The sequence below is a fragment of the Egretta garzetta genome, unplaced genomic scaffold (assembly GCF_000687185.1).
Source record: "Egretta garzetta isolate BGI_Z169 unplaced genomic scaffold, ASM68718v1 scaffold136, whole genome shotgun sequence".
Classification (NCBI taxonomy): Eukaryota; Metazoa; Chordata; class Aves; order Pelecaniformes; family Ardeidae; genus Egretta; species Egretta garzetta.
Genome location: NW_009260066.1, coordinates 1,759,911 through 1,785,487, shown reverse-complemented (window position 1 = coordinate 1,785,487; position 25,577 = coordinate 1,759,911). Strand labels below are relative to the sequence as shown.

The 25,577-nt window shown below is 44.2% G+C and overlaps 1 protein-coding gene across 1 annotated transcript; it reads right to left on the bottom strand.

The window, feature by feature from the left end:
- Positions 1-4,149: 4,149 nt before the first annotated feature.
- Positions 4,150-20,150, bottom strand: CKMT2 (creatine kinase, mitochondrial 2). Its single transcript, XM_009641145.2, has 9 exons — positions 19,999-20,150; positions 18,500-18,698; positions 17,428-17,523; positions 16,456-16,677; positions 13,825-13,910; positions 11,189-11,312; positions 8,375-8,509; positions 7,891-8,016; positions 4,150-4,269 (listed from the first exon to the last, which is right to left on the bottom strand). Exons 1-9 carry the CDS (start codon positions 20,148-20,150, stop codon positions 4,150-4,152), a joined length of 1,260 nt encoding a protein of 419 aa, XP_009639440.1.
- Between the last annotated feature and the right edge of the window lie 5,427 nt (positions 20,151-25,577).

Here is a 25,577-nt window from a genome sequence, read left to right as displayed (position 1 = left end):
TTCCCCCTCCCCTTCCCCTTCCCCTGTGCTTTCAGCCTGTTTTCCTTTCATCCACTGTTTTTTCTCTTCCTTTACCATGTGCATGCCTTGGAAAAGGTCTGTCATTAGCACTAGTGCACAGGTCAAAGGATCTGTAGTGTTCTGAGTGCCTTTGGTCCCCCTGTGGTGCAAACGCAGATCAACACAGTTTAATCCCATCACCCCAGCCATTTAGACAAGGTATTTATTTTTAGAGGAGTATTTGTATTGCGGTTTCAACACAGAAGAATGCGTTCACTGTTGTACAGAGGCATCTCTTGCAAAGTCATTGTCTGTCTCCTGGTAGAGCTAAGAGTACAGTGCCCACTCTCCCCTTGTCCTCTAATGGCAAATTGCACTCTAGTTCTCACCCTGCCTGAACTGCCTGATGGACCACTGCTGGGCTTTGATGGACCATGACCTGAGAGTTTACTTTTGCTGATCTCTAGTTGCTGATGTGTTTGTCAAGAAGATTATAAAAGTACTTGAGGCAAGGCATATAGCTCTTACTGAAGTACTTAACCAAATGAATTCCAAAGATTTATAGAGAATCAGTGTCTGAATCTATCAGGAAAGAGTTTTATTGGCAGAAGAGGATCTCAGCAATGTACTCTCTTTTTTGTTTGATAACCTTTCCTTTTTTTTTTTCCTGCTGCAGCCATTCACTGTAGCATATCCTCTGGAAACAATGCAGCTGCAGTTTTGGTGCTTTTAAGCTGTTATTGAAGGCTTACAGGAACAGACTCCCCACACCTCCCAGCCCCGGGATGTGCTTACTCGACTTGGAGAGAAATGTGGTCCACACAGACAGCAAACTGGACCGAGGACCGTAATGGTGGAGTAGGACTGAATAAAGATGTATAACATTAATAGGTATGTGCAAGTTTCATTTAAAATACTAAATAGTGGTGTGGAATGAAGAACGAAAATACATCATGCATGTTAATCCGTGGAGTTACTCTTGCTGACAGTGGCCACAGAGAATAAGAAGGATCACAGAAGTGAAAAATGTAGATGGCAAATAACAAGCTTTTACAAAGTAATCCATATGAGAAAGAGTATCTTGATTGTGAAGGGCACATTTGGAAGCCAGCAATACAGAGAAAGCCACAGTTTAACCGTAGCAGAGAGTAAATCTTATCAGTGTGTCATATTTTGTGCAGCTTAATTCCACGTTTGGTCAGAGCACAGGATGGCCAGAGCATTTCTCTGATGTATTTACTCATCTGCAGGCATTTTGCAATAATTGATTCAATTGATTCAATCACAAGATCACACAATTATGTAGGCTGGAGGTCTGGAGGTGATCTGATCCAGCACACCCCACCCATCCAACCCCAGGCCCAAAGCAGGGCCAAATTAGATCATATTGCCTATGACCTTGTTCCTTGAGTTTTGAGTATCTCCAAGTCTGTTCCAATGTTTGACCACCGTCATAGTGAAAAAAGTGTTCCTAATATCTATCTGGAATTTCCGGTGTCCCAGCTTGTGTCTGTTGCCTCATGTCCTGTCACTGTGTACCTCCAGGAAGAGTCTTGAGCTTGTCTTCCTTCCATCCTCTGATGTAGACAGAAGTTGTGGACATTAGTAAGATTTCCCCTTAGCTGCCTTTTCTCCAGATTGAAAAAACTCAGTTTCCTCAGCTTCATGTCGTAGGTCATGCTCCAGCCCCTCCCCAACCATCTTGGTGGCCCTGTCCAGGACTTGCTGCAGTTTGTCGCTGTCTTTCCTGTACTGGGGAAGCCCAAAACTGGACACAGTGCTCCAGATGAAGTCGTACAAGTACAAAACGGCGGGGTCATAATTGTGTCCCTTGAGCTATTGGCTACACTCACATGTAATACATGCCAGTACAGGCACACTGGTGACTCATGTTCAACTTGCTGTCCACCAGGACCCTAAGTGCTTGCAAAGCTGCTTTCCACTCTCTTGTCCTCCAGCTTGTGCTGTTGTATGGAGCTGCTCCATCCCAGGTGCAGAACTTTGTGCCTGCCTCTATTGATCTTCATGAGATTTCTGTCAGCCCATTTCTACAGTCAAATGTGCTCTGAAGAGCAGCCCTGCTCTCCAGTGTACCAGCTGCTCCCTTTTATTTAGCACCAGCAGTGGACTTGGCTGACCATGTAATGCACCCGATCATCCAGGTCGTTATTAAAGGTATTAAAACAGTGTCATCAGCTCCAGTATCAACCCCTCAGGAATGCTGTTAGTAAATAGCTGCCAGCTGGACTTCATACTACTGCCTATCAGCAGTTTGCAAGTCAGCAGGAGAAAAGCAAATAGAGGCTATAATCTGAGGACATTTGGCCCACAGTTGAATTTTGTTTTGATCTGAGTGTTTTGGAGAACTAACAGTGAAGTCTTCCCAGTTTTTACTTCTTTGCCTTCTATGTGAAATCAGCAGAAGTTTCTTTCCCTCCCTCAGAATTACTATTATTAACCACCATTTACAAAGCCAGTAGCAAAATGTTAGGGAATTTACCCAGCATAGATGAGGAAGAAACAGCAATCATATGGAAGCTCCAACCTACTTTATTGCAACAGCTCTCCTCCTGAGCAAGAAACAAGAGCACGCCATGCTGCTGATTTCCAAGAGCTGCTAATTCACCATCTAGCTCTCCGTTAGCTTCCAACTGTGATTTTTAAAGTCTGTAACTGGTTATGGACTAGCTATGCAGTCACAGCTCTTCAGATATGACTCACTGAAAAACCTTCTCAAGGGGCTTTGCACCAGCCTGGCATTGTACAGCAGATGTCAGCCGAAAGGTTTCTGATGAAGGATGCTTCATTAGTGGAGTCCCTACCACATGAGGTTTAAACTAATGCTAACGTGTTTTCTCAAATGTTTTCTCAGAGCTTACACCATGTGAGTTTTATAAACTAAGCCAGCATTGCTCAAGGTGCTGCAATAGGCTCCAAAGCACCAGTTTGGACACCCCTGGACTGCATGTCCTGGACATACCCATACCTACAGTAGCAGTGGGCACCTCAACAGTGTTATTTTGCTGTCTACACAGACCTGAAACTTTTTCTGCTGATGCTACTCCCTACTCAACAGCAATGCAGACAGCGCATTCATCAGAGCATGTTTTGACTATTTTTTTTTCCTGAGTACTGGTGTTTTGAATGCAGTTACTGTGAAACACTGAATATATTTCAAGATGCAAAAAAGAATCAATCAATGGGACTGTTAGCATCTGCTATTTTTTCCTTCCCACCAAGCTACTCACCACTTGGAATCTTAAGGCACTTTGATGACTGACGGTTAGCTGAGCCTGGTCCCCGTTACCTGGAACCTGAAAGCTGCAGAAGAAGACTGGGACAGGCCCTGCTTGGCAGGTTTATGTTGGATACAGAAAATTGGCCAACTGACTTGCTTGCTGAGTTTTGGGCCAGCTTGCTGCAGCCCAAGGCCACAGGCCAAAAATGAGGCATGAGCGAAGCAGCCAAGAAGTGACCTGGTGAGTTGTCCAGGAGTGAAAAAGTCTGAGGGTTTGGGATGACTTGGTAAAGAATTTTGTGTGCAGACCAGTCCTGGACAGAGAAGAGACAGCCCCCATGAAGACACCTGTGGGGTTCCTGATGACCGGTCAAGTGGTGGACTTCAGAGACTGAACGCACATGCAGCTGCTACTACAAGCAGCTACAACACTACTGTTGAGCTCAACGTGGTGTCCAGTGGTTGCTGAAGAAGCAATGAGCACTTCACAGTGCCTGCCCCTCAGGCTGGCAGATTTCGGCTGCCTGGACAGTCAATGGAGAGAAGTGCATCTGTGAATGAAAATCGGGTGCTCGTAGGAGACTTTGTAAGTATGGCCATAAGTGCAAATGCAGGCTAGAATTAAGGATTTGTGCTTTTTGCATTGCCCAGGTAATACTTCTCCTACCAACAACCAAGAAAGAAAGGGAAGCAGTCCCCACAAAAGAGCATACCATGGTGGTTGTATTGAGTGTGTCCTGGTAAAGCTGCACAAAGACTAGCTTCTGCCAGGGCAGCCAGGCATCTAAGGAGACATCAGGTTTCAGGTAGTGTTTTATTACAGAATATATTTATACAGAGATATACAGAGGCACCTTTCTGTCAGAATGGCAACCTTATTTTCCATCAGTTGCTAGCCATCGGCAGCAAGATCACTTCCTGCCAAACTGAGGCAATGGTGGTGGCACTTTGATGTCTTGCCCTCTTTCCAGTTTCTTCTCGCAGTCAACTAGGTAATTGACCCCATCGATGACAATCTGGACTAGCTCCACCTACAACAACAAGAAGAAAATAGTAGTAATAGAATCTTTAGCTAGTGCTCTTAATAGAGGAAGGGAAAACTGTCTTTTACTGCAATGACAGCAGGTAAGGCTGTAAGGAGGGTCATGGCATAGAGATCTCACACCCTGTGGCACAGGGAGCATGGATCATGCTGGTCCAGTGGAAACCCAGAGTAATCCCTTCTCCTGTTTGCCCTGAGTTTGGGCTGCCAGCAACAGAAATTTTCGAATAGGTCCCTAAAGTTACTTATGGACAAGGATGAAGAAACCAAGACAGCAGTGCTGGGAGAGCTCAGCATCACTGCGCAGCTCACACTGAAGCAGCTAATGCCATTGCTATGTTTTCCCAGCTCCCAAGCCCGTACTGCCCCTGTGCTTGCAGGAGCATTTATGTGAGCCCAGAGTCGGACAGAAGGAGAGGACAGAGGCTTATTGCCCTGATTCACACCAGCCCTGAAACACAGCTGGAGGCACGGGGTCCTCCATGGCTGGGACTGGGAGGTGGCAGGGCTGCCTGAGAAAGCTCGTCAAACCAGAGTCTTGTGCTTCTTCACATGTGTGGCTCAGGACTGCACGTTCCCCTGCAGATGACTGTGAGCCCTGCTGTAATGATTACTCAGTCAGTAGGACTCAGATGTCCTACTCATTCTGACGAGCATGCTGGCTCTGTCGAGGCAGTTTTGCCAAGCCCAGGACCCACATCTCTGAAGCAGAGGTGCTCATCCTGAACTCATGCTGCGTCTACATCATCCATCACTCCTTTGTTTTCAGCTCTTGATTTATACTGGCAGGGATGGGATTAGCTCCAGGCCCAGAGCAGCACCAAAATTTGCAATTCTATATGGCAGGGGGTAGTGGTGTCTTTGTAACCTTTTTCAAAATTGCTGAAGAAGACAAGGTGCCTTGTCCCCAGCAGGCTTTCTCCACAGGCGGTGACATGCGAGGACCACAGGCACTGTGGTACTGTTAGCCAGCAAGCTATAGCACTGATTTTTCTTAATGTTCATGAAATGGTTCATTAGCAACCTTTAATGACTGGTTTGTTAAAACCGAATGCAAAGATTAAATCCCACTGTCTCTTTATTGTGACAGTCACAGACTTTCAACGGATTTGTTTTTACTATAAAGCATTTCAGTGGCTTAGCAGTTTATTTTACAGACCAGCTGTGTTGGGAAATCAGAGGTCTGAATTTGCAGCCTCAACAAGAAAAGGAATTTCATATTAAGTTTGCATTGACCAGTAACTGAAACAAAGCAAAAATACAAACAATTTTATCTTGCACCTTTGGGAACATAACTCAGTTCTGCAAACACATTTACCACATAATGGAATTTATTTTATTATGTACTGAAAAAAATATGTCTTATAATAAAACACTTCTATCCCCTTGAGTTTGTCTTGTCTATTTAGACTTCAGAATCTTCAAGGTAGGGATTGCATCTTAGTTATCGGCTTAATCTTTTGAATCCTTGCTGCACAAGGTATCACTGGCTTCAGTGAAAGTCTTGATATGAGCAAAAATTTGTAGGCTTAGGCCATCTGTCAGCAGAATTCATATTAATTAATCATGCCCTGTAATCCTTTTGTATTATTAGTGTTATTTTAGCATAAAGCACACATGATGATGTTTCAGGTACTAATAAATGTCTTTGTCACATACTGTTTTTGCAAATAGTACAGCTTAATAGCTTTTCGCTCCAATTTATTTCAGTTTAGATCCAAAGGAACATAGCTGCCTACATCAAACTTCGAAATTTAGATTTCCAAACCTGTGTCCAAATGCCCCTTGGCTGTGAAGACGTTCAAGGGCGTGTCTGAATAAGAAGGCACAAAGACCTGCCTTGGCTCTGTCCCAGTGGCCAAAACCCCAAGGTGAGCGAGGAAGGGAAGCCAGCTGTCTGTGAACCAGTTTAAATCTGGTTGTAACCCAGGTGCGTTATCCCAGGGTTGTATATATTCGTGTTACGAAAGCCTACCAAGAGTCGGGCTGAACTCGGGCGTTGCACTGCAACAGCAGGACCAAACTGCATCCATATCGAAGCTGCCAAAGCCTGTTGGTGCTGTGCTGTTCTGCATAAACACACCTTGGCAGCATGCTTTTCTCTGCAGTGGGGTTTTAACTTGCAGCAAAGCCCACAAGGCAATTAAAATTTTGTTGCTGGGCAAGCAGGCAGCCCTTCAAATCCTGACATGTGCCAGCAGGTTGGCATCTGAACCCAAATCGTGCATTGCATTGCTAGTGGAGATAAAGGGTCCTCAGGAGAGATCGGTCCCACTGGGGCATGCCCAGTTGACCATAGCTGAGAGGTTACAGCACGAATCTGGGGGGTGAAAGATATCTTTGACAGAAGGCCCCTGCTTCCTACCTACTAGAAGAAATCTAGAACTACTCAAATCACTGGAGTCACAGGGTCTTGGAAGGTAAATTTTTGTCTTAGTTGTTCTTGATGTGGCCAAGGGTGAAAGCAGCCCTGGTCCCGGTGAGGAAAGGGAAGCTGTAGTGGTACCACAGTACTTGCAGCCTGTGGCCTGGAATAAGGGTTTGGCTCAGGCAGAGCTAGTGGGAGGAAGCTACAACTCCTTGACACAGCTGCTTCTCCCCCATCCTCCAGGAGATTTACTCTTAGGAGCTGTTCTAATTTATAAAATACTTAAAGATGAAACTGGAATGAAGTCTGGAACCCAAGTCTCCCAGGAAAGCAGCATCACCACCAGGCTGTAGGGTCATTGCCACCCTCTGGCACAACAAATACTCATTCAAGCTGAAATGGCTTTGAAACAAATGTCTGAGACAAACCCATCTCATTGTAGCCTACAGCCCAATAGGGACCGCTCAAAACTGAGAATTCAATCTTTGCCCTCATTTAAACCTAGCTCTCCTGCATCCTCTGCTCAGTGCCACGCAGGACACATGAACATGGCACTAACTCCTCCTTCTCAGTTATTTCAGAGTGAAAGGACTGGCCTTGTCCTGCTGCCTAACTGTGGAGAAAGTGCATGACTGAATACTAAAAGGAAAGCAACACCTTAAACTGTCGCACTTTCGGTGCCCGATTCCCTGGGTGGGTTAGGACTCAGTCTCTGCTTCTTTCCCCAACATTTTGCAGCAGGCACAGCTGGTACCTGCCCGACATGCAGTGCCTGCTGTACAATGTCTTACACACACACGTCTCATGTCCAGCCCTGCAGGGACAGCCGGGCACCGATCTCATGGCTGCGCCCTCCAGGGGGCAGGCAGGTCTGAGAGTTTGTGCTGTGGTGCTGAGAAACATCATCCCGAGGGAAGTCTGTTACCAAAGCCAAATCTTTCCAGCACCCGCATGCTCTCCACGGAGAGAGCCTTGGCATGTGGTGCAAACAAGCCACATCTGTGGAACTGGCTCAGGGTTTTTTTTTTTTCTCATTGTCGCAACAGGAATATTGGGCAAGCACTTCATGGACATCAGTATTTTTTCATTGTGTAAGCATTTGCATTGGACCAGATTAATTGGGAGTAAAAACTGCCATGGGTCCACTGAGGTCAGTGGAGCAAACCCAACCAGAGGGCAACGTACTCATGTCAGTACAGATCTGAGCTAAAAAGCAAGGAAAAAAAAAAATCAACAGGTTACCTCTGAGCGACCCATGCGGTCCAGGTTGGAGATATCATACACATCTGCCACAGCTGCCGTGTCCACTCCACCAGTGCCGCGCTTTTGCAGCCTCAGGTTCTCCAGGATTTTTGGAAACCTAGGATCCTATCAGAAAAAAAGAGGTTTGAGCTTACTGCCTTTTACCCTGCCTATTGTGCCGAATCCTTGCAATGCTTTTGTCCATGACTTAACAGCATCTCCAGAAATACAGGCAGAGGTGGATAGTTTCCTCAGTCCTTGGATTAGAGCCTGTCTTGGCGTCTGTCTGCTGAGTAGATTAATTTCCATAACAAATACAATAATTTACAGGACAAAAGTGTGCTCAATTAGTCATGCGTTATCCCTGGGACTTTGTTGCACATCATGTTCATGTAGAGTCGCTGCAAGCTGTCATTTTTCATTTGTTTCTTTATAAGTCAGAAGAGCTGACTTATGTCACAGGCCTTTTAACTGACTTCTGTACCTTGCTAAGCCTGGGCAGCTTAACATGGACTCCAGCACGTAAACCGGTTCCCAGGTTGGAAGGACAGGTCAGAACATAACCGAGACGCTCGTTCCACATGAACTCCCAGCCCCGTTCTTTAATTAATCTTTCCACCTGTGATGGTAAAAAAAAAAAAAAAAAAAGCAAAAAGAAAAGGGCAGCATACAAATGTCTTATTTTAAAATGTCTGCTTATAGCTGAGATTCTTTTCACCACATATCTGTGCTGATGATGAACTTCAGTAAGACCAGCAGAGTTGCATACATTTACACCCAAGTACAGTCTGGTTTGGATCTGATGCAAATGTTTGCATTCATCAGACACCAAGGTCGCCAGTGCACATTACAAGGATTTCTTCATTGTTTTCCCACAACCACTAGCTCATAGACTCTGTCACTTTATCACAAAGCTTCCTGTCATAGTGGTTTGGTATAGCCTTAGCCCATGAACCCATAATTTCACATAAGAATTACGGCTTTGGCCATGCATTTCTAACCCTGGTATTTTTGGAGCAAGGTTGCAACACACAAGCCCAAAGGACTTTAATGCTACAAAGCAAACAAAGGAGCTGAAGCTGAGTTTTGTGTAATTTTCAAGGTGATGCCATGATTCTCAGGGGAGGACACTGGACTTCTAAATGCCTGGTATTAACAGCCACACTTCCATTATAGGGAGACAACATAGCTTGTGTATAATGCTTTTCATTGGTAGATCTCTGACCAGATTAGAAAGGAGAGTGAAGTAATTATCTGCAGAAAAGTCACAAGGGTCTATTGACCTTTGAATAGGCTGATACTCTGTTCACTCATCTATACTTACTGGACTTCTGTGATCCAAATACCATTTCAATTCAGTTCTCTTCTCCTCCAGAGAAGACTCAGATACATAAACCAGCTCATGCTCTCAAGACCTCTGCAAATATAGGTGAATGCTTCCATTCTCCAGAAGCATACAGAATAAAGGACTCTCCTAACATCATTCCTATATTGTGTGAGGCCACTGGAGTTGATGGTGGGAATCCTGATCTCCTGCTCTGGCTGCTGTTCCCAAAGCTGTCTGACCGCTTCCGATGGCCAGGTCCGTAGGTCCACCGCTGTTGAATGTGAGCTGAGTGCAGCAGCAGAGGCAAAGGTGGGGACAGCATCCTCAAGCCATGTCACCTGGGCCATGACCCTGCTCACCATTCAGTTTCAGGGGTATACCCTGGAGGTCTAAAAGGTCCCAGTTAACCACCCCAATGCCAAAGAAGCATACATTAGTTGCTTTGGGTTTTCTGTGTTCTCAAACACACTACATACTCAAACTTCCCTATGAATGCCCTGAACTTCCTCTGCTTCCACAATTAAGAGGCTGTAGGTCCCTGTTGTCCCGGCTTGGCCTTGTGTTTTTTGGCTGGGGGCTGTGAAGTTATATGGAATGGCTGCACAGCTGTATCAGCTCTACACTTGGGGAAATGGCCTCAAGTTGCACCAGAGCAGGTTTAGGTTGGACATTAGAAAAATTTTTTCACTGAAAGGCTTGTCAAGCATTGGAATGGGCTGGACAGGGAAGTGGGCGAATCCCCATCCCTGGAGGGATTTAAAAGCCGGGCAGACGAGATGCTTAGGGACAGGGTTTAGTGGTGGGATGGCAGGGCTAGGTTAACGGTTGGACTTGATGATCATAAAGGTATTTTCCAACCTAAACGATTCTATGATTCTATACTTGCTGGGGGTTTTTGGCACAGGGATGAAGCCAGATAAGCTGTTTTGCCAACATAAGAAGAATGGAGCAAACAGTCAAAGGCTGGCCCAGTATGCATTTCCATACCCAGGAAGAAAAGCAGTGAGGTGGAGACAAATGCTGTTCCTCCACAGTTCAGATGAAGTGAGCTTGCCAAGGATCCCAATGGGGAGAAATAGTTGGTTTATGCAGCCTGAATGTTCTTACAGTCTTGGAGACAATTTCAAGCCAGTTTTGGTCTGACATAGTTTAACCTCTAGGGTTTCATGTTTTATGCCAATCCAACCAGGACTGATGTGGACAAGAGTAGTGGAGAATAGTGTCTGGCCACATCACCTGTCCTGCTGCACCTTGCTATATTGCTTGTGGGACACAGTAAAATCCTCTTTCTCTGTTAAAGCAACTTTTTCTGTGCCAGAGCAGTACACAGGGCTGCACAGGGCTGGAACCAACTTGCAGCTATACCTGCATTGTCTGGACAAAACTGTTTTAATCCACCGACCATCTCATGAAAGCTTTTTTTTTTTTTTTTTGTCTTTATGAATAGCTAGACCAAGAGCCCTGGCTGTCAGTTTTTAGTATTTTAATCACAAAACCCCATATCTACCCCAAATTGGCAGTGAGCCCATGGGTCTTAAGTCCTCAGTCCTGTGCACAACCTCAGCAGCATCCACTCCGCTCCCAGCATCAGGGATGAGAACCAGGGGGCTGGGCCGAATAAATTCTTAATGCAAGCAAACCAGGCAATCAATCCAAATAAAATTCTTGATTTATGAATTCCCACAGCCTGCAGGCACAAAGTGGCAAAAAGGGGATATTTCTTCAGCCAGCTTGTGCTGAAGATTTTAATACAAAAGCTACAAGAGCATTTTATTTATTTTCCCCTACAACTCAGCTAGCATTTTGCCCATGTTTCCTTCTGTAACTGCATTAGTGTGGGTTGCTATGTGGACTGGTGTTACTTCGTTTTGCTGCTCCCGGAGATGACAGTTCAGTATGAACCATGGTAAGCAGTGCTGACAACAGCTCAACAATAAACAAAAGGCGATAATAAACTCATTGAGGTTCTACCTCTTTTAAACCACGGCAAAATCTTTCAAACACCCGTTTCATGTTGCCACCCTTCTCCATGGAGATCACCCTGGTGTGGTCTTCTTCATTAATCCAGATGAGAAATGTCTTGTCATTGTTATGCCTGGTGGAGAGGGAAAAAAAAAGAAAGAGAATCTTTAAAAAGACAAGCCCTGAAAAATAGTTCTTAGTATCCTTAGCTTTATCACAGTCTTTCAGGGCTGTGGAGAGGTTAAGCGCAGCAGAATGACATCATTCTGTGGAGTTAGGGACCTGAGCGGCTTTCACGGTTGGATGCCCCGTGCCAATGGCATTGCACGGGTCTCTTGGGCACGTTTTTCTGAGCAGTTTTTCTGATCACATCATGCTGCCGTGGTGCTGAGCGAGGAAAAGCACGTTGTCCTCTAGCAAGAGCACGGCTGGGAGGTGCAGCAGAGGGAGCAGCTGAGCTCCCCATCCTCTGTCACCAGGGATGTTTTTTATTGTTCTTTGCAAACCCTGCAGCTAGGAAAGAAACCCCAAATGTTTACATGCTGCTGGTGGCCAAGCAATATGTCCTTACTTAATTGTACTCTCCCCTAAATCAAATCCCAGTGCCCTCTGTATCGCTTGGTAGCACTGGATTGCCATATCAGTCAAGCCAGGCGTCTGAGGACAGCATCTGCACGTTGCTCCTGGACAGCACATTAGGGATGCCAGCTTGTCAGTCAGGATAAAAATGCCCTAAGATACCCACTCTTGCTTCAGACAATTCAGTCATGGCTAGGCTTATTAAGTGCTGGGTCAAACCCGAGGTCACTTTTCCTGGCTTTTTCTCCACTTTTTCTGTTGTCTACTACGGCCTTTCTACAGCACGTAGGTGGTGATCGATGGGATCAGACTCATTCGTACAAACAGTGGAATGCTTCCAGGTTTGAAACACATGAAATTTGAAAGTGAAAGTTCACCCTGAGCCTGACTTTCAGACGGTCTTTAACTGCAATACCCTTTTTTGCACTTCGAGTTTGCCAGATGTAAACATCCTGTGCCCTGATGTTACGGTCACCCAAGGTCCAGTGACCTCGTCTTCAGTCACGTACGAATGATCAGGGGGAGGGTTTTCCAAACTGGCTGAGGTTGGCTCGACTCAGCTCCCCCTCTAATTAACTAAGTCTCCCCATTGCTTTAAGGAACGTGGAGGGAGACCACACTGAGTGCATTTGAACTGTGCCATCACTGCTGGTGAGGTCAGTGGGAATAGTCCTGCAGCCCATAACAAGGTCAGGAGCGCAATCTTTGTAAGCAAAACAGTTTCCAGAACGCATTCTCTTTTTGACAACAACTTCTTGCAAGGGAAAGGCAGGTTTTCCAAATGTGGCTTACTGAAATACTTTCCAATCATACTAATTTTTTTCCAGTCTGACTGATATTTCATATGTAAAACAAGCCAAAACCCAGGTCTGTTTTATTTGGAAGATCCCTGGATAGTATTTATATTGTTGGTACTTCTCCTGTTTGTTTGTAGAGACAACGAATGGGATGCCTCAGATTTATCCTTTTCTTCTTCCTCAGATTTAGTTGGGGACCGGGGAACTAATCTGAAGCTTGTTGAAATAAAAAAATCCTCACATATTTCCAGCAGGTCGCCAGGTTTTGAGGGTGATCAGGTGTCACAGCACTTGCTCCCAGCAGAAATCACGTTTAGCTCATCGCAGTAATACTGGCTGTGCTTCTGAGCATGAGCCAGTACTGTCAAACACTGCTTGGAGAACACCTTGGGGTTTTTTCCACATAAAGTCCCATCCCCTCTGAAGGTCCTGAACCCACCTCGGGCAAGCAGTCAGGCTAGGTTATTCCTCAGAATCCTTTTTTAGCCTAATATTTCAGAATTAAAGCATCTGGTAATGCCTAGAAGTATACCAGGAAGGGTGCAGATGCTATGCACCGCAGAGCCTCCCCCATCCCCTGCTAGCGGGTGTGTGCACTGACCTCAGAGCTGTTATCCATTTCTCTCCCCAGAAAATACCATATTTGGGCACAAAATATGTCAAGTGTGTTGTGAAAGTAGAAACAGACCTAGGACAAAATAGGAAATTCAACTTCTACGTGTCCTTTTTGTCCAATTCATTTGGAAAGAAAGGCTTACTTTCAGCTCTGGGAATTAAAATGACACTGTCTCATGGCAGTGAGGAGGGGTACAGGAATTTGGAGTGTGGTGTCCTGCAGCTGTACGGCCAGGGGTTCCTAGCTGACAGCATGACTACAATCTGATGTTAGAGCTGCTTTTATAACCTCAGCTCTGCTGACTGCGTGGTGACCTACAGGCTCTTTCCCAAATCAAATTTTTTATCTAGAAATAGAAAAAATGGAGACAAAAGCCCACAGAAGGAGCCATGCCTATGATACTGTGTGGTGTGGAAGATATTAGTGATGGCTTCTTGAATATAAAGGTCTTACCCATTCTGTTGTTTTATACTGGATTTCATTTGTGTTTTGTTTTTTTTTTTTTTAATTAAGCAAGAAAACATCTTTTTAAAAAGCAAACTGAACATGCTGTGAGCATGGGGGCGGAGTGGCTGCAAGGTTAGGACAAGCAAGGAGATCTGTAACACAATCTTTAAAACACGATGCAAGCTTCTGCATGTCACACCACATACCAGATTCCTCTGGCGTCTGGCCAGTCGCGTGCCATCCCAGCACACGTTAGCAAAGGGGACACTGGCTTATCAAAGAGAAAATGGTCCTGTTAACAGAAATGGGGCCAAGGGGAGAGAGAAAGAGAAAGAGAGAGAGAGACAAGACAAAACAAAACAAAATTAAAGTTTGTTCAAGGAAGCAGTATAACGCCGTCTAATACATTTTATGTGAAGGCAATCAACGTAGAAGTAGATCGCATAGTACAGCTTGTGAATATGGTTCCGTAATCTGAAAACTAAAATCACTTTGCGCCAGTGATCTTCTTGAGTCTTGCAGATTCTCACTGATATTGGTAACAGGACCATGTTTGCAAAAAAATATTTTTCAAGTGTAGAGAGGAATGGGAGAACCTAATACCACATACAGACACTAAAGGGTACTCTGCAGGGACCTGACTGCTAGCACAAGAGATGTTCTCTGTATACAGATAAATTTCAGGGTGGCAGAAGGCAATGAGTCCTTAAAGACTGTGGGGGGGGAGAGGGAAGCTAGTTCTGAAAAGATATTTCTCCAACACAGAGGTTTAGCAATCTATTCTGAGCATGAAGTCAAGGTAGGAATTAAATCAGTGCTAGGCTTGACCTTTCGGAATCACAGCCTTGTTCTGTTCCTTAACAGAGATGCTATTTCTGATTTAATAAAAGCAGCACCTGCTGTGCCACCAACTTGCCACATTCCAGATAATTTAGTTTTTTCTTTTTCTTTTTAATGGAGCTGGTTTTTTTTTTCCCAAAGCAGATAAGTATTTGATTTTCATGTGCATGCTGAAATATTAATGAGTGTTTGGTTGGTTGGTTTTTTTAAATCTAGTGTTTAATTAATAATAGTGAGGCAAGCTATCCAGAATAAATATGACACAGTAGACAAGTTCATATGCTTTACGTCTTTTTCCCCTTAGTGGAGAATTTAGGTTTTCATCTTTGAACACCCTGTGATGGATATGATGCATCCAGAACCCCAACCATGCAGAGAGAAAAGGCATAGAGTTCTCTTTGCTTGTCACAGGGACTCAACATTTCCTTCCTTGGTTTGCTCCACTCGACTCTTTTGCTTGAAAGAAAAATTCCCATTTTTGCAAGAAAACAGCTGATCACTATTAGTTTCCCTCACGTGCATATGGCCTAAATCTGCAAAGTACCAAATGCCTTCTGTGCCGAATGCCATTCAGCTAGTGCTGACTTGATCTTACAGAGCGCAAATGGTGCTTATTAAAGGCTGGCAGAAAGCCTGATACTATAGAGGTTCAAGGTCCTAAGGTACTAGAGGAGGTAAGCAATGGTGTAAGTTAAAGATGGAACCTGAGGTAACAACATTCAATGCCCTGATTTCTGTAAATTCACATTACCATAAAAACAAACAAAACAAGGTAAAATGCTGAATCAGTGAAGCTTATTCTGCTTCTCAAAGGATTTAAGCTTAAACCATGAAGGAATTATATTCTCCACACTCTATTTCAACCTCTGCTTTCTGAGGGGCTCTTTGAAAAAGGCAATAAATAAAACCTACAATAGGTCATCAACATCTTGTCAATAAACATATTACCAAGGACATTCAATTCAAAAAGTTACTGACCTTATATAAATTCTTAACTCCTGGTTAATCCAGACTGTGACACCTAGTTCCAGAGTTACAAATAGTTATGTTACTTCATCAGCTCTCTTTTGTTTGATGTTATGGATTAATGTGCCACCAATGAGGGTGGTGAAACACTGGCATGGGTTGCCCAGAGAGGTGGTGGAGGCCCCATCCCTGGAAGCATTCAAGGCCAGGTTGGACGGGGCTCTGAGCAACCTGATCTAGTTAGCGGTGTCCCTGCTCCTGCGGGGGGGTTGGACTAGATGACCTCTAGGGGTCCCTTCCAACCCAAAACATTCTATGATTCTATGATTCTATGAATATAGCTAACAGGGTACAGCCATTCCTTTGGATATTTAAAATGCACATTCAAAGGTTGTTTGACATGTCACATGCTGTGACAAAATCCATGATGAAAATCCTTGTGTTCCCATCTGTGTGACAATGAAAACTCTTGTTATGGGCCTGATCCTTCAAGTCCTTAAACACAGTTACAGGACTGGAAAAAGGACACCTGGGTGCAGTTGGCTACAGCCATTTGGGGGAAATTAGAATTAGTGTAGTTTTGACATAAGGAGATTACAGCCAAAGCTCCCACCCCAACAGTCCAGAATACACATAATACATACTGCTTATCTCAATGTAATATTTTTTGTTAGAATCGTTATTGATAAAGAAAATAGCAATCTTTGCTCGAGGAAATGACCAAGAAAAAGTCCTGGATTTACTCTGTTATTTGTCCAAAGAGGTGGCAGCAGCCATGTATATGTGATTTGACACATATCTCGCTATCTGCAATGTAAGTTCATGTTTTGGACCTGCACAATATGTACTTAGCCAAAATATAGACCCTGGATGATTTGCCATTATATTAAAATTATTGTCAGACCATTAACTACTGGGTTAATGCTGTGATTACCCTCCTTAGCTACACAGCAAAGCAGGTACCCCAAAGAAAGATGAAGACTAAGGTAGAAAGTAAATGAAGGTGGTGTCAGCGCTGGAGCTATACTTACGTCAATAAGCTGCTGCTGATCCCTCTCGGACATATTGGTCAAGCTGTAGTACTTCCCAGAGAGGTCTCCTTTCAGCCCAGCGAGCGCGGTGACCACAACATTCTCCACCTCTCTCCGCTCTGCCCTGGTGCAGGCAGGAGGAAGGCTGAGGCCCCGGATGCTGCGGCCAGTCCGCACCCGTGACGAGAGGACGTAGCGCTCGTCAAATTGACCATGGGTGATCTGAAGGGAAAATGTTTCATTAGTTCACACACAGTCCTTGGTGTTGTACTCCACTATTAAAAAAACCCAAATCCCATCATACAAAAAGAGGGGTATCTTTCTGCCCAGGCATGAGGACTCATGCCCTCTCCATGAGATCACAAATACTCAGGATACCAGGAGCCCCTTACAGTTTCAGGCACCAGGAGATTTTTTAGGAACAGCAGATTTCTTTGGCTGAATGAATGCGGCAGAGTAACCAGCTACTCCTTCGTGGTCCCAAAATACACAGCTTTTGGAAACACGGATATGGGCAGAGGCAGGGGGCCAGGTACGGAAGATCTTTTGAAAGGGGAAAGCCCAAGAAGATGCTAAACCACAGTGTGGTTGACCTATGAAGGAAATCTTAAGCAGCAGGTAAGGTTTAATCATGTGTACGTGGGTGTAGCGGGGTCAAGTCCTGCTTTCTTTCCAGCCTTTAGGCACGCGGTTAACTGTAAGCTCGTGAACAGACCCACAGTGCCAAGTGAGACTGTGGCCCAAATGTGGGACAGCTTAGTGGAGTTGAGACTGGTGCCCCTGCTAGCAACAGTGTAGGGATGCAGCCGTCTTCCTGTTAGGAACATGAGTGGCATCCCACTTGCCTTTAACCCAAACATTACTGCCTTTGGAGTTGGATCAGGAAAAAGAACAGTACTATTACATACAATATCATCACTGTAAGAAGCAGCCCCCAACCTTTATTGTCTCATTATTTTATTTCGGTCTTACCTTGGATGCATCCAGGTCCGTGTGATGCTTCATTGTCCGTGGATCATAGCCATTATGTCTCACTTTGATGACAGGGTCAAAAATCTCAGCAAACACCTATGAAGTCAAGAGAATCTAGAAAGAGTCTGGAGCATCTGAGAAACACTGAAAAGCACCAGCTTCAGCCACAGGAGAAGTCCCCTGGCACAAGCTCCTGGGTGACAGACATAAAGAGGGCTTTGCAAATGCAGACAGGGCTAGATATGAAAAGGGGGGGTGCTTTTGACCTCGACAGTGTTCCGTAGTGTTCCTTATGTCTTCACCAGCATGGGATACTAGTCCTCGTTAGAGCCACTTGTCTCAGGTGTGTCAACACCGATCACAACCACACCTTCATGTGGATGAGGAGCAGTGGCACATCTACGTGGGTAAACTGAACAACAGGAGCTGATGGGCCAGAATGCCAGATGTCCCGGTCCATCCTCAGCAGCCCAGTGTTTGGGATACTGTTAGGAAACTGTATAATGATAGGTACCAATTTATGACAGACTGAAGGAAGCAGACCACGGAGGTCAATAAAACAAGGACTTTCTTCTCTTTTCCTCTTCTCCTTATTCCAGAGTTAAATAAACCTGGCCACCCTAACGCTGTCTGTCTTCAGTTTTCATCATGATCCAAAAACTGTGGCTTAATGATGTCTGACACTTTCCATTTTTGTTTCACTTCTGCCTCTGCTGTTCCACAACATGATTTCCACTTTACCTTTATTTTGTGTGTCTCAGGGTTACACAGTTTTGCCATAAACTAAGTTCAGTTGTAGGAAGGAGGGCAGCTGCTTCCAAGCAGGTACATTAACTTCAGTTGCAGCAGAGAGGGCACCTGTAGTAACACCTCATGTTCATGCATTTCCTAATGCATAAGAGTAGGAAAAACACCATCTTTATGCACATGACCTGCCCCTTAGGTACTCTCCAGGATATAATTTATCTTAGGAGTTCATACCCTACCCAGAATCTGTCTTCATCTAACGAGCTCTTGTGAACGGTACCACGAAAACTGAACCAAATACAACAGTATTGTGGAAACGTCTTACCTCATAGGATTCTTCATCACCTGCGACCATGCCCACAGTTTTAATGAAAGGGTGGCCAGGATTGTCCACCCCGGTTTGGATGCACTGGTCCAGGGTGTAGCCATTGGGAGTCATCTTGTCCCTTAGCCTAGAGTAAATGGCTGGTGTGAGGCACTCAGCCATGCAGTTGTTGTGCTTGCGGAGATCAGGATAGTCTGCGCTGAAGAGAAGAAGAAGCCCAAGCAATTAATGTGCTACCTCTGAAGAGCAATCCTCGCTAGTTTATGAAGCTGTTAAAGGGATCATGAGATGCAGAATACTCAGCATGGTTTAAAAGTATAATTAGTTCTTGGTTTATGTGTTGCATTGAATTTTAGGAAGGGAGGAAGATTGAGGTCACTGAAAGTACCCCATGTTGCATTGTTGCATACCACACCAACAAGCAAATGCAGCTTTCTGCTACTCAAGGCCATCAGGAAAATCCATCCCAAGCTCTGAGAGCGTACTAAGCCCCATTAAATCTCTGCTGAGTCCCTCTTATTAGAAGTAAAAGAGCTCTAATACTGTTTTGGTCAAGTAGGAAGGGAATTAAGTTTAGCTGAAGAAGTTCTTTGTAATTCAGAGCCCAGGTGCTCTCACAGCATAGTGGAAATCCGTGGGACTGTCTGATCTATGTCAGCTGGGAAGCTCATTCTTCTACAATATCTGGGTTTGCTTTAATGGGATTATTATTTACAAAAAGGTGCATGCTGTACTAGGACAGGGAAAAACAAAGATGTTATGCTTTAGCAAGGCATTTTTGCAACTGAGTCAGACCACATCCACCTTGTACTGGTAACGATTTGCTTTATACACAACTCTGTTATTTCTGTAAGAATATATTTTAACTAGGATACTATTTGCTACTTAAAAAAAACCCAACAAGGTCTGTCAGAGCCTGAGCTGTATTGCTTTTCACAAATATGGCCAACAAAGCCAGCCTACAGAGGAGAAGAAGGACTGTAATTAGTTTCTAATCATCAGCCAGCCAGTTTGTAATGGAATTAGGAGTATTTCAAGTACAGCAGTTATGTGGGAGATTTCTTTACTACTTGCATAATGAAAATATTTTCACATGTCCTAATGTTAAGAGTCCGTACAGTCAGCTGGTCCAATAGGTTGAGCTGCAAACTGTTTGATAGCTGATGAGATAAAATAAGGACTAATACAGTGCTCTGTCTAAAATTAGAAACATTTCTTAGGCTTGTTATTGTTTGGCAATGGGGTTTTTTGAGCATCCCTGGTTACATCCCTGCTTTCTGGTCTTGAAGGCCATTGTTGGTGCTACCTAAAACTGGGGTTATTAATTAAGGGTGCCATTTTTCAGGTGATGCCGCCCATGGACAGACACACAGACGGTGTGACTGTATGAGGACTCTGCAGCTTTGATAGGGATTTTCTGCCTCCAACGAGTTAAATGTTGCTCCTAGCCCAGTCAACAGGGTGCTGTGCTCAGCTGACTGCCATCCCCAAGTCCTTACCTTGGAGGGAAGAGTTTCCGTTTTTCCTGAACAGCAGCCTTCACATTTTGCTGGTTGAGGAGGTACCCGGTGGTTAGCACCCCGGTGCCTGCGGCTGCAAAGAGTGCAGTGGTTGCACGGCCAGCCAGGAGACGGCAGAAGGTGCTAGCCATTCCTCTCAGGGGATGCAACGTCTGGAAGAGAAGAGAGCCCAGATGTCAACCCATAAGTCCTCATGCAGTGCAAGCGACAAGTAAATATTCACTTTGAATAGCAGCCCTGTAAGAGAAGAAATTTACTTTTATTATTGATTTGCACTTACATGGTGTGATCAGAAAAATGGTTGATAATTGACATGTATTATTTCCATACATGTATTTTTTTCTATTGGATTCTACTGGGATTATGTCCAGAGTCCAGGAGATTGCTAAGTCTAGCAGAGAAAATGGCATGTTCGTTGAAAATCTGAAAAAGGCAATGCACATTTTTTCTTCCAAGGATCAGATTTTGACTAGTATTGCTGGTGGCTGTGAGTTTCTCTGGAAGATATAACTCCTGTTTAAACAAAGGACATAAGTTCCAATTTGTGTCCCTGACAGAAGCCTATTATTAAAACTGGACTTTGGTAAATCATCCTTGGGAAATGGGTGTGGAAGATTTACAAGAAACATGACCTTTCCCCCTAGATGTGTCACTTTGGTTGTTTTTTCAAAGTTTTAAAAACCGTAATTGTTTATGCAATCTCTTTACCATTCTTTTGGAGATTAAACTAAACACCTGAAAGCATTTGGGTTTTTTTTCAGTGAACAAAGTGTTCTAATTTCCAATAATTTTCATGTAGGTCTGGATTAGTTAGCCCCAAACCCTCTACGTCTACACCTATTCCACTCCTGCCTAAAGACAAATGCAATGTTGCATCTATATCTTCTCACTTGATAAAAAGATCTCATCTGCCTGCATGATGTTCTGTTGCAAAGCAATCTTCTTTGTACTGCAGTCACATAAGTCAGATGAGAAACGCAGACGTGTTTCAAGTTTGAGAATTGTTTATTTCATGTCCTGTATCTTGTTTGAACAATATTATACCTGATTTTTTTTGTTCTGTCTCCTCCATGCCTTTGAAATGCAATATACACTTACTTAACTTTCCTTCCAGAGAAGGATGCTGACTGATTGACAGAAATGTCAATGTTTTTTCGTTAAAAGAATTTCCCTAAAACAGAAATGGGGAGAGACCACACAAAAAGGGCATTTTTTTTTCCTCCATTAGGAATACATTGTGATTCCCTCAGCTGTTCCGAGTCCTCAAGAATTAGTTGCCCAGCACTAGAGTACAATAAAATGCGTGCTGACACTGGGCTGGAACAGGAGGCAGATCAACAGCTGTGTCCTTATCTTGTCTCTGCAAGTGGCTCCCCACCATCTATGAATTTGTTTAGGTGAGAGTTACAGGAGAGGCTCTCATGACTGCAACCGTCTCCTTCCCAAAACGCAGTGGGAGAATGTCTGAATATAAATCAAAATCAACCATGAGGTTTGTGGTGGAGGTTTTTGTACTGCTTTCCTTCCTGTGTATTTAGCAGATGGTTCTTGTGCCTTTTCACAGTGTAGCATCCCCATCCTACACTCTGGAAATACTTGCTTATGACTAATCTGCACAGAACCATTATTGTTATAACTAAGTGTCTGAGAAACAATACATGTGTTTTCACAGTGGCTCTACATATTTATAGTTCTGTTCCACAGATGCCATCTTTACCGCAAGGAATTGGCTGGCAGAAAACTAGAAGCCATATCAAAATCCCCCTTGGAGATGACAACGTGACTTCAACAACCCCAGGCACTGATCAGCATCTCCACCAGCTTGAATGTTTTTGGGAGCTTCTGAATCCTGTGTCACTTTAAGGGACAAACCTGGTCCGTACATCTGATTAAATTAGAGGAATTGTGTGCAGTATGGATTTAGAAAGAAATGTGAGGCACAACAGGATAATTATAACACTTCAGAAATAACAATAGCAGTGCACTTATTGACTGCAGTGTGTACCACAGCCCAACAGGTAAAGCCAGCAGCCCCAGACAGGTCATTACATTTAGCCATGCCGCATATCTGCTGGCAAGGCTGCACTGTGTCAGTTGCCGTTTTCACGTAACCTCCCTTCCTGGTACTAATGCAATGTGACGGGGAAGTCCCATCCTTCTTAACAGCAGCTACTGATTGACTCGCTGCATGTTTTTTCTACCTTCGAGCCTTTCCAATGACCAAGGATGCACAATGGATAAAACCAACATCCCAGCCAGAAAGTTGCTCTCCGGATCAGTATTGTGGTCTGAGGCTGGAAGGTAAGCACAGCCTGCTCTTCGCCAGGCTCTTGGCAGCAATTTGTTCTGGAGAAGCTGAGAAGCACATGGTTGCTCGGTGAGGGTGAAGCATGCTAGAAGCTGCTCTCTGTCATTTCTTTGGGAGACAAACTGTGCTTGCTGAAGTTGTTAGAAACTAAAGGTTGTTCAGCTGCTGATTCAGTGCTTCTCATGTCCTTTGCTTTGCCCTTGCAACAGCTATTGGATAAGAGAGCACCCCATCTTGAGAGCAGCTGAGCAGAGCAAACCTTCTGCAGAATGTGGTGTGCGAACAGTGCCCTGGGTGGTGTGGGTAGCTTGGCATCCCTGGCTGTCAGGCTGAACTACACTGTGTGCCTGAGGTGTAGGGTTGTAACAGAAATCACAGCCTGTGAACAGGAAGAGAAATGAACCACCTGGAAGAAGAAATAGATGAACCTGGGGGAAAAGGAACTGGGTTGAAAAGGCAAGGAGACTTCCTTGGTTACCCAAATGGCAACGGCTTTGTGCCATGGCTGATCTGGGAAATACAGGGACGTTGTGCCTTACTCCTTCTGCCAAATGAGTATGAGTACCCCCTCCTCGCTCTTATTTGTGCCTGTTTTCAACAGGATGTGCAATGCCCAGCTTTAATCCCTAAAGCAGACCCTCTTAGCGTGGACAGTTTCGTTGTCCCCTCCTCCCTGGTTCAGGCAGCACCAGCAGTTTTCTCACCCTTTCCAGGATCTGATACATTAAACATGCCTGTACCTCTGGGGCAGAATGGCTGACTTTTGGACACCCGATCAAAGGCAGATTTTAGGCTCATAAAATTGTTTTCCTTTTTGAGTTTTAATAAAGTCCCATAACGCAAGTATTTTTCTTGTTGGCAATGTTGTCTTCCATTGTGGCTGAATGCCTCATCCCCCCGGACATTCTTGCCTCGTTGGATCACAGAAAAGGTTTTCCTTACCCTGAGGCAGGCTCTGATTTACCTGACAGATGCTTCTCTAACAGCTTTTAAAAGCCTCCAACACTGGGAGATGCCACAGCCTGCGTAGGTTAACTACCTAAAAAAAAATAAAAAATCAGAGTAAGATAGGCGCTTTTTTCTTTTTTTTTTAAATATAAATGTCTAACTACACATCCCTTGTTACAGTTTAAGCCCAGCACTCCTCAGCCTAATGTTTCCTTCCCCAAACTTTGCAGTTCTGTAAGCAGAAGTTCCGTTTCTGTCTTTACCAGTAAGTGCCTCAGCTTTTTAAACCCAGTCACTCCTGCAGAAGAGGTGACTCTGCTGAGAAGGTGACCTGGCAAGCATCAGTCGTAGCATCACGTGGCTGCTGCCTGCGGGGACTGGGAGAGGACAGCAGGCCTGATCTTCTGCTCCTGAGGTAGGACCTTCCGACTGCAGCGTGGCATTGCCATCGCGGGGACCATCTTTTGTGACTGTCAAATGCAAAGGGTCTAGGGGAACACGAAAGTTAGAATTTCTTTATGAGAAGAAAAACATCATCTGAACTGCTGTGGAAAGGGGACTAGAATCTTTTTTTATCAAAATGGTGTTAACTCCTAATTTAATAAGCACCTCTTGCCACAAGGGTGGGCTATAGTTCTGAATATAAGTGCATACAATACTGCAGCACAAACTGAGCCCATGTTATGCCTTGCACAGGTAGTCTGCATACAGTCAAATTAGCACAAATAGAATTGCACAAAAACCTGGCGTACAAGTTCAGCAAACAAAGTTTTTACATCATGAGGGTCCATAATGAGCAATACACTTTATTTGACAGGAAACAAGACCATTTTTGTTTGGTTTTCTTTTTTTCCCCTCTAAAAATAGCATGATTTCTAAGTAATGCATTACTTCAAAACAAACATTCCAAAAAGATCCATTTTGAAAGAGTCTGAACAGAATGGTCTCAACCTAAAAAAAATTCTCATGAAAGCTATTCTTCAAATCTGACCTCAAATCATTAACAGATTCAGCTGGTTTTCTCTCCACATAAAATGTCAGCCTGCTTTAACAATAAGTTTGCACCATTACCACCTCTGTGGATTCGGAGAAACTTAGCTATTCCAGCCAAAGATATTGTTAAAGACGTAAGGTTTTTCTAAGAACGCTTTACCAGAAATACCATGCTGTGATTCAGGTTTCACTGTAGACTATCATTAGGCCTCCTCTGTAAGGATTTCACTTTCATCAGGGAAATTTAACCACTGCACAGCCTAAAACCCAGAAGTGCACACTTTTCTTTTGTAGGCATTTCCTAAGGGTCTTCCCTTGTGCTCATGATGATAGAGGATCCATTTTCTTGTAGACGCCTATAGTGCCACCATAGCACAGCTGGGAAGGGGAAAGATTAATTTTTCAAGATCAGAAGAACTTTTGTGGTTATCAGTTTTAACCCTTGAAAAGGAATCAAGTGCTTGCCTGTGCTGATCAGGTGTGCTGGAAGGAAAACACCTGCACTAGGAAAGCATCCATCTTCCATTTTCCACTATCTAGAGAGAGTATGGTCTGGAGAAGATAAAGGAGTTCCAAGGGTTAATCAACCTGAGTTAAAAAAATAGATAAAACTCTTGCTTTCGACCTGTATTTGTTTGTCTTCAGTTTGAATCACTGGCCTTTGTTATTACTTTTATCTGTTGTAGAAATTTCTATCTGCTTATTGTTTGTTCCACACGTAGCTACTTAATAACTATCACTTTCTAGGTCTCCCATCAGTTTTTTACCGTATTTTCAAATGTATTAATCTCTCTTTAGCTCTTCCCTGAAGTTGTTCCATTTTGTTTCTCCCCCCAGCGTTCTCCTGATACTGGAATGGTCCTGTCATTCCAGTAATGGTTGCACCAGGTCTCCAGAATGGAAACAGCAGGGCACCTCTGTGTCTACTAAATAGCTTTTGCATTCGGAAATCTTATCAGCAATTCACTAGAAGTGCACACTGTGGTCATTGCCTGCCAAGCGCTGGCCCCTTTTGGGAGTCACAGCCCTCCCTGAACCATGGGTCAGGGGTGATGACTCCAGTCCTCGGCACGGCCTGGGGAGCTTCCTGGTGGGCGCAGTCACGGAACTATTTCTGATATGGACGTAGATACACTTCCGAGTGAGATTATGTGGTGGGGTTGCCTGCAATAGCAGGAACCTCATTAACTCAAGCCTCTATCAGTCTCATAAATTTTTTTTTACTATTACTTTCACTTCCCTTTAAACTGGAATGCTTCCTGATAGGCAGAGAAGTTTTCTCCTCTGTTGTGGAATTCTGAGTGTACCG

Excerpts from the sequence above, each read along its gene's own strand:
- CKMT2 (XM_009641145.2), bottom strand. The coding sequence starts at position 20,150 with ATGGCTAGCACCTTCTGCCGTCTCCTGGCTGGCCGTGCAACCACTGCA. Across the intron at positions 17,524-18,499 it reads GTGATGAAGAATCCTATGAG|GTGTTTGCTGAGATTTTTGA; the intron begins GTAAGACGTTTC and ends TTGACTTCATAG. Across the intron at positions 8,510-11,188 it reads TTTGCCGTGGTTTAAAAGAG|GTGGAAAGATTAATTAAAGA; the intron begins GTAGAACCTCAA and ends TTACCATCACAG.